Source organism: Pavona decussata, unplaced genomic scaffold (assembly GCF_977016875.1).
Source record: "Pavona decussata unplaced genomic scaffold, jaPavDecu1.1 SCAFFOLD_48, whole genome shotgun sequence".
NCBI classification, from domain to species: domain Eukaryota; kingdom Metazoa; phylum Cnidaria; class Anthozoa; order Scleractinia; family Agariciidae; genus Pavona; species Pavona decussata.
Window position 1 is genome coordinate 5841083 of NW_028145470.1, and position 8918 is coordinate 5850000.

Genomic DNA, 8918 nt, shown 5'->3' on the forward strand with positions numbered 1-8918 from the left:
ATTCCAAAATCAATCTCAAAGCCTCAAACCCACCAAAAATTTCTAAGGATCCCCCCCCCCCCCCCCCCATATTAGGCTAAAAACACACTTTGTTCTTTACAGGTTCTATTCAGCCACGGTCAACCAATAACTTCAAAAGAGCTTCCTGGACACTATGCTGAATCCCCATGCCAGACAATACCTGGTAAGGATTAGGGTGATGTCTAACCAGTTCAGAAAGAGCATTTAAGTCCTCTTCAGACAGCAACTCTTTCACCATTTTCTCAGACTCCTCTTTCAGCTTCACCTCTGCCAAATCTCTCTCCTTCTTCTTAGCCTCAACATTTCTCAAAGCAAACTCTGCCTCTAGATTTCCCAAAGCATCATATTTGTGAAGCTCCTTTGCTTTTCGTCTTTGTTCGGCATCAAAGTACCATATGGTGATAGCATACCTAGTAAAATATGCAGGCAAAACCTCATGAGGGTTCCGCCCATCAGACCAAAACAACAACAACCTATTTAGAACTGGCTCAACATCAATATGGCTCTCATCTCTATAAATTCTGAGTTTTCCTCCATTATCCTCACACCACCCCTGGTTAAGATAGTAGATGACAGTAAGACACCGCCCATCCCCATCTGGATTATCCACATGCCTTGTGTAACCAGTCCCGTTGCCAGGGTAACAGGCAACCATGGCCTTAGCGCGCCCTTCAATGTGATATCCATTTAATCCATCGGGGAGATCACCACAAGATATCACCAAGCTATCAACAAATTCTATTAAGTTAACGATGTGTGGTACATGCTTTTCATTTCCCTCCAGCCAGGTGATTTGATCTCCTCTTATTCTCTTCTCTGTGAATTTCTGTTCATCATCTGAGGCTGTTTTTCCACCACTGAGCTGTCCATCTTGAAAAACACCTGAATTCTGCAACTTTTTGACCTCGTTTAAGATGGCCAGCGCTCCTTCGTCCTCAAAAATATCATTAATGACACTGAAATAGTTTTCTCTCAAAGAACTACAAACAAATTTTGCAATACTTTCCAAGTCTTTCTTCAAAGGTTGTGGAAACTTTTCCTTTGAATTTGATGCTTCCTGAGGTGGCTTGCAAATTGTCTTGTGAGCTTTCCAGTGAAGCTTCTGGCATTCTTTACTACAGTAAAACACAGATTTACACCTGGAACATTTAAGCAGATTGGCTTTTTCTGTGGAGCAGAATGCACAAGCCGCCATTTTATAGCCACTAGTGCCAATCTCCCACAGATGTTCAGTTCGAGGAAGAATGGGGATTTATGACGTAGCCTTATTGGTAATACCGCTGTACATGAAGACAAACGAGGAACAAAAAGAAAATGGCGACCAAGATGGTGTTGTTACTATGAACGCGACTTTATCTTCGTTTTACTTTTTTCTGCCAGTTTATTTGTGAAATAGGAAGACAAAATTATATATTATAATTCTTCAAAATGGTTCTCGCGGACTTAGGACGTAAAATCACGACAGCACTTCGCTCTTTGAGCAATGCAACCATCATCAATGAAGAGGTATGATTTTTTTTCTCCATTACAATTTGATATTAAGTTTACTATTGTCCCGTTGATCTCAGAATTGGTTAGTCTGTAGCGTATTCCTTAAAATATTACTTAGTTTAAGTGAGACTTAGGGGAAACAGAGACCTCACCAACAACTTGATAGAAACGTGAAAATATAGAAGTTAAGCTCCTTTAGGCTTACTCCTTACTCAACAGTTAAGCATTAACCACAATTAAAAACCTGTGATTATAAAGGCACTTGCTTTTTTCTAGAATGAAATTCCTTGATCTTTGACAAACTTTTTTAACACAGTGTGTGCTTTCTATTTTTCATGCACACAGATTTCAATCACGGATCTGATTTCAGTTTGTACAAGTCAAAGTGCCAAATCTAAATTAATTATCATGACTTTGTACAGGTCCAAATTTAGGCATGTGTTTTTTCATAACTCCCAAAAACATTTTAGACTACAAGCACAGTTTTCATTACCAAAATGATTGTAGCTTTACAATACTAAGAAACATGTTGGGCTACAAGTTGAACTAAAAACTACCACCAATAATATTATTGAAATTTTATTAAATTTGAAAAATTTTACCTTTGGCCTGAAAACTCTGAGCAAGTTTTTAAGAAACTGACCCCATAACGCCATTGTCAATATTTATTATTAGATTTAGTTGGGAATTAATGGGATATTAAATGTATGACATACATGGAATTTACATTGAAATACAGTGTAATAGTAGACTCGTGCTATCTTGAACAGTGAAGAGGAAAAAAATTTGTTTGAGGGGATTTCAGGTAAATTAAAATGATATGGGATAGAATATTGATATAAAAATAAATATCAAAAAGTGTCAAAAATGGTTTTGAAAAAAACACAGATGTTTCAGGTATATAACCCTTCTTCAGTGTGGAGAAAGCGGTAGAGCTTTCCTTTCACCGTAAATTATAATGATGTTTGTTTAATCACAGGTCCTTGGGGCTATGCTCAAAGAAGTATGTGCGGCTTTACTAGAAGCTGATGTTAATGTGTTTCTTGTTAAAAGACTCAGGGAAAATGTCAGGTAATAAATAAATGCTTTTCAACTTTAATTTCCTAGTGGTCCTGGTAAATATTAAGTAATTTCTCCAAGAAAGAATAAACTTTAGTCAGTTTTTAGTAATTTCTACGAAATACTCAGATTTTTTAAAGTTTTCAAAGATGAATGAACCAGTCTCTGTGCACTAGTAGGGTTGTTAACAAAACTGAACCATTATTTCAACATTTTCAGCCATACAAATATGTCTTTTACAGTTGTAGCTATCTAAAGTGCCCCTTTAACCCCTAATATCAAAGAACAAATTCTCCTATTTTGTCCGCATACTTTTCTTCTAATTTACTGGGAGAAGTTGTTAAAATATTAAGAAATTCAGCTTGGGTGATCATATCCTTAATTCCCATGACCTCACGGATTGAATAAGCATTGTTAATAAAGAGAGACTTGATGCTGATCACTGTTAGGGCTTAAACGGTTAAGCAGGCATTTGTCTTTTCCCTGAGGGTGGTCACTTGATAGGGGTTCAATTGCATTCATGTGTTGGCTTTACATCTTTCTCCTTTTCAGATCAGCAATTGATTTTGATGACATGGCAGCAGGATTAAACAAGAGAAGGATGATTCAACATGCTGTGTTTCAGGAACTGTGCAAGGTTAGTAAATCTGTGTGGCATGTCAGTAGGCTTAAGATGATTCCCTAAAATTAAAAAGTTGTTGTGACAGTTTTCCCAAACTTTCTGTGATGGGCAAGCTAGTATTTCTGGCAATTTCTGTTGTCCGAATATAATAGGTAAGTCGAATAATGAGATATAAAAGATAGGTCACAGTGCTCATTTAAGAGAAAACAACCATTTAGTAATTGACTTGATTTAGCATTAAGGAAGACACACCATGGTTTCAATGTGTGCTCATGCTCAGCATGCGCTAATGACACAAGAAATTATAATTTGTGTTTGTATTGGATCATGTGGTGTATTTATCCACACTAATCTGAATTGGCTACACAAACAAGACAGAGTGATTATGACCTGGAATTGATTGATTGATTGACTGATTGATTGATTGATTGATTGATTGATTGATAATCAAAATTTTCAACAAGTGTTCTTTTATTTGTATGCAGCTTGTTGATCCTGGCGTTAAAGCCTGGAATCCAACCAAAGGAAAACAGAATGTCATCATGTTTGTTGGCCTCCAAGGAAGTGGAAAAACTACAACATGCAGCAAGGTCTGATCAAAAGCTTATTTCTCTTTACAGATTGGTATATTGTTAATAAGACATGATGAGAATATAGGGCTTGAAATACATGTACATAAACTCCAGTCAAACTCCCACTTTGTTTCAATCAATACTGGAAGCAGAGAAGGTACAGTAGCTTGTTGAATGTTCATTTGGAAGGTCCAGTGGTACAGCAGATGGTTTGACCCTTTAACCCCTAATATCAAAGAACAAATTCTCCTTTCTTGTACTGATACCTTTCTTATAAAAGTACCGGGGAGAAGTTATTAAAATACCAAGAAAATTCACCTTGGGTGATCATATCCTTAATTCTCATGATCCCAGGGCTTGAATAAGCATTGATATTACAAGGAGAAATTTGATGCTGGTCACTGTTAGGGCTTAAAGGGTTAAGCTCCTTGAGCTGCTCAGGCCATATAGACCTGAAGTACAACTTTACCCTACCCACCATTAGTTTAACATTGAGAACTGCTTGTTTTATGACTATAGTTGTTAACTATTTTATTATTATATAATAATTTTTAACTCTGTAGTTGGCATACTACTATCAGAGGAAAGGCTGGAAGACTTGTTTGATTTGTGCAGATACATTTCGAGCAGGTAAGAACAATTTTGTGAAGTGTATCATATCAGTATGCCTTTTTCCACCCTAAGCATGGCAAGCATAAATCAGCCCAAAGCTGTTGTTCCATCAATGTATTGCCATGTGATCTGTGAGGCCCGCCCTCCTTTGCCAGAGGAAGTCTGTCGCATAGCACGAGAACGGAAAGCAGTGGAAATACATGTAGCTTGTGGCCAACTGTGTTGCAGTTGGCTGAGTTAGTGATGCATATGATATCACTTCCCACAACATTCACTTTAGTGTAAAATTTCTTCTGTTATTCACAGCTTCATTCAGTTAAGTGGTTCACAGTCATTTTCATTTAATTCCTAGGAGCATTTGACCAACTCAAACAGAATGCTACAAAGGCAAGAATACCATTTTATGGGAGGTGAGAACATAATTAAATTTACATGTACTTCAGACAGGCCTTTATCAAAACAACCAAGCTTTGACACAAATTATGAAGAAAGAGTGGGCATCATGGTTTAATAGATCTGGGTTAAGTTGCTCGAAGCATGGTTAGCGCTAACCATTGGTTGAGAGGTGTTAAAACCTATAGGTTGTCATGGCGTTTAACTCGAGTTAGCGCTAACCATGCTTCGAGCAACTGGGCCCTGGAGCAGTATACAATACAGTAGTGTAGCAGCTCTCATAAGCTTGTACCTTTTTAATTAATTGTTTTAATTGTGTAGCAGCTGCTGTTGGCTTTGAGTTTTGGGGTATTGTTCTATTGCTTTTTCTATCGTTTTCTAGAAGGGTTGCAAGCCAATCACGTGAGACCTTATGAGAGCTGAGCACTGCATTGCCTGCTATATAGAACCCCTACCCCCCTTGATGTGCAGTTAAAGAAATGCAAGTGTATACGCTCCACTTAACTTTAACAGTGACAATAATTTGTTCTTTCTTTTTCTAGTTACACAGAAATGGATCCTGTTGTTATAGCTCAAGAGGGTGTAGATAAATTCAAGCAAGAGAACTTTGAGATAATTATTGTAGATACAAGGTGTGTAAACTGTATGTCTTGTTTTAGTTCATATGTGCTCATATGTTACACACTCTTTCTACACTCAATTTATATTAATTAATAATGTGTAGTAAGTATGTGCAGTGCAATGTAAAGGAATCTACATGTATTTTTTGCCATTCAAACATGGTTTTCCTCCCTCTTTGTAGTGGACGACACAAACAAGAAGAATCTCTGTTTGAGGAAATGCTTCAAGTCTCTAATGCAGTTGTGAGTAGAATCAACGACTACAACAGATTGTAGTCAAACTGACACCTGGAAAACCAAGGGTTGGACTCCTATTGGGAGGACTCAGAATTTTTTACTGAATTATTCGACTTTAGAATGCTTCTTCATTGAGTGCAAACATAGGCTGCATTCATTGTGTTTGGGCTCTCTCTTTTGGATGATAAGTGGTTGTGGTTGTTGTTCCCCTAAGCATTGCACTCAGTCATGGCATATTGAGTAAGTGCCAAGCCTGCTCTACAATGCTGTCTCCTCATTGTAGTGTGCTATTTCTCTGCCTTCAAACATGACCTTGTTCGGCAGGTTTTGTATCATCCTCCACTGACGTATTTGGAGTTGACAGCCCTCTTGAGTGAGGGCGCAAGATTTGCTTGTAGGGATTTACCAGCCATGAAAGCGGACCATATTCTACCTAGGAATTTGCTGACAACAGTGGGACATCCTGGATGTTCCAGGCACCAATTCTCCACTTAGCAAAGTTATCGCTGCGAACACCCAAGCCTTAGTCATTAATCAGAGACCTATTAAATAATGCTATCAACCAACAAGAAATTTGGTTTCTATCTTACTAATCCCTTGTTTTGTCACTTCATGTTCAGTCTATCACATTTAGTTTTTTTAGATCTTCCACAACTTGAGCAGTGATTTTGTACATTCCTCGCATTTTTATCTATTTGTTGTTTTTGTGTGTTTTTTTCCCAGAGTCCAGACAATGTGATATTTGTTATGGATGCAACAATAGGACAGGCTTGCGAGTCACAGGTAAAGAACTTACATACCAAATTACAGTTGACATCCCATAGAGAGGGTGGGGATTGAAAAAAACCTTTTATGGTACTACAGTCAAACCTGTATTAAGTGGCACCATACCAACCAGTCACCCTGTATTAAGCAGTCATTTTCAACCTTAAGAGGTACCGAATCAGTTAACTGACAAAAATATAGTTCATGCCATATTTTTCAGATCAGTGTCCTAAAAGGTAGTGCACTAACGGCTAATAATGGGCATTTTAGATTTTAGTACCCAAAGCAGTACCATTCCACAAATCCCCCGCCCTCCTCCTAAAGAAATGACAATCACACCCATGAATTTTATATGAGAGTTCCACTCCCTAGAATTGATTATTAACTTACAGAAATGTTTGAATATTTTAATTTGCATTTGAAAAGATCACTTAAAAAATCTTCCCACAGTCACTTTTATTACTGTATTTACTGTTTTTATAACACATCATTTTTACCTTTCAGGCCAAAGCTTTCAAAGACAAAGTTGATGTTGCATCAGTTATTGTGACTAAGTTGGATGGTCATGCCAAGGGTGGTGGTGCATTGAGTGCGTGAGTATGTCCAGTGAATTAACCTCCCAAAACGCCAAAGCATAATTTTGATAAATAGCTGCAATTGAGTGGTACTACTAGGGTATAAAATAATGATCACACTTTAGAGTTTTATTCACAGACTTCAAAAGCAACATGTAGAATTACCTTGTACAGGAAAAATGCATTACTGGAAGATACTGATGAATACATTTAATTTGAATGGTCATACTTTACGATTACACCGAGAAACTCAACAGTTAGGTCCCACGGTTCAATTGTTAATAAAAATCCCATTACAAGGAGTGGCATTAAAGTTTTTACTTGTATTTTATAGCAAGGGTAAAATCAAGCGTGACTGTTTGCAAGTTAATGTTGTTTTTGTTTGCAGTGTCGCAGCCACCAAAAGTCCTATTATCTTCATTGGTACTGGAGAGCACATTGATGACTTTGAGCCGTTCAAGACAAGACCTTTTATAAGTAAATTATTAGGTGAGCTCAGTTCAATGCAATAGAACTTATCTTTCTTGATATTTTAATAACTTCTTTCCAGTACTTTTATAAGAAAAGTATGGGGACAAGATAAGAGAATTTTTTCTTTGATATTAGGGGTTAATGTATATGTTTAGTTTAAGTAACTTAATGATTTGTTTTGTGGTTTCTTATCAGGAATGGGAGATATTGAGGGTCTGATTGACAAGGTTAATGAACTGAAGCTTGAGGACAATGAAGAGCTCATTGACAAACTTAAACACGGTAAGAGATCAAAAGGACGTAGTACTTTTATATAACAAAATACAAACAATTCAGTTGGTCCAAATTAATTTAGTCTCCATACCTAAAACAAAGACAGACACCACAGCCTGTAACACTGAACAAAATCTCAGACATGAAACATAAAAGGCTCAATGTTGCATGAGGCAACTTTTTTTGCAATCTGAAATGCAACAATGTTGCGAGACAAGTTGCGGATGAAATTACTAGACAAGTGTAACATCACCTTTTATAACATGTGTCACAATGAAAAGTTGTGTTTTCAGTTGCAGGAAAAGTAGACTAGTCTTTTTTGGAACATGGTGAGATTGTACTTGCATCACAACATGCAATCATAACTTGTAGAAGAAATTACCCCCTGTAACATCGTCTGTAATATCGTGTTGACGTTTTGCAAAGTGAAATTGTCATATTGTTCTGATGTATTTTCCTTTGTTTCAGGTGTTTTCAGTTTACGAGACATGTATGAACAGTTCCAGAACATCATGAAGATGGGACCATTTGGCCAAATCATGGTAAGGAACCTGTGTTAAGTCAGGAGGATGAAAGTTGTTTTGCAGTGTAGCACTCAAATAATCTGAGGCATAATCACAGTTTGAATAAGTAAATATATGAAAATTCATACATTTGAACGTCACCGCAGAAGAAAGAAAGAATGTGCAGTTCCAGAAAAAAAAATCCATACCCACCCCATGGAAGGTCATTGGAAATTCCTAGGGGGAGGGGGGGGGGGGTCTTAAAAGTCAAAATTTTAGAAGCAAAGTATAAAGCTAAACTGGAATTTCCTGGGGGGGAGGGGGTGCAAAACCAAAAAAACCTTCCGTGGGGGGATTTCGATATTTTCTCGAACTGCACAATGAGTGAATGATCATCATCTTTCTTCTGCAGTTCAAACGTATGAATTTCATATATTTACATTCATTTATTTATCCTTCACGGGTATATTATGGACTCACAATATGACCAGCTCCCAGTTGGCTTGATAGCTCAGTTGGTAGAGCACAGCACTGGCATCGCAGAGGTCATGGGTTTGAATCCCGTTCAAGCCTGAATTTTTTTCAGACTTTCTTTTTGCAACTGTTTAAGTTGCGTACATAACTGCGAGGATGTTCATTCTTTCTTCCACAGTTCAAATGTACGAATTTTCATATATTCACTTCTTCTAATGAAATCGTGAAGT

General features: G+C 37.3%; 1 protein-coding gene and 1 pseudogene across 1 annotated transcript in view; one reads left to right on the forward strand and one right to left on the reverse strand.

Annotated features, from left to right (window-relative positions):
* Positions 1-1333, reverse strand: LOC146481990 (prolyl hydroxylase EGLN3 pseudogene; annotated as a pseudogene).
* Positions 1314-8918, forward strand: part of LOC146481991 (signal recognition particle subunit SRP54) — an 11616-nt gene continuing 4011 nt past the window's right edge. Inside the window, exons 1-13 of the mRNA XM_085108045.1 lie at positions 1314-1527; positions 2492-2583; positions 3124-3208; positions 3679-3783; positions 4329-4395; positions 4730-4787; positions 5313-5402; positions 5573-5633; positions 6351-6410; positions 6897-6985; positions 7356-7456; positions 7634-7720; positions 8180-8253. Coding sequence (XP_084964171.1) covers positions 1450-1527; positions 2492-2583; positions 3124-3208; positions 3679-3783; positions 4329-4395; positions 4730-4787; positions 5313-5402; positions 5573-5633; positions 6351-6410; positions 6897-6985; positions 7356-7456; positions 7634-7720; positions 8180-8253 — 1047 coding nt within the window. The 5' untranslated portion in view covers positions 1314-1449. The remainder of the gene's footprint in view (positions 1528-2491; positions 2584-3123; positions 3209-3678; positions 3784-4328; positions 4396-4729; positions 4788-5312; positions 5403-5572; positions 5634-6350; positions 6411-6896; positions 6986-7355; positions 7457-7633; positions 7721-8179; positions 8254-8918) is intronic.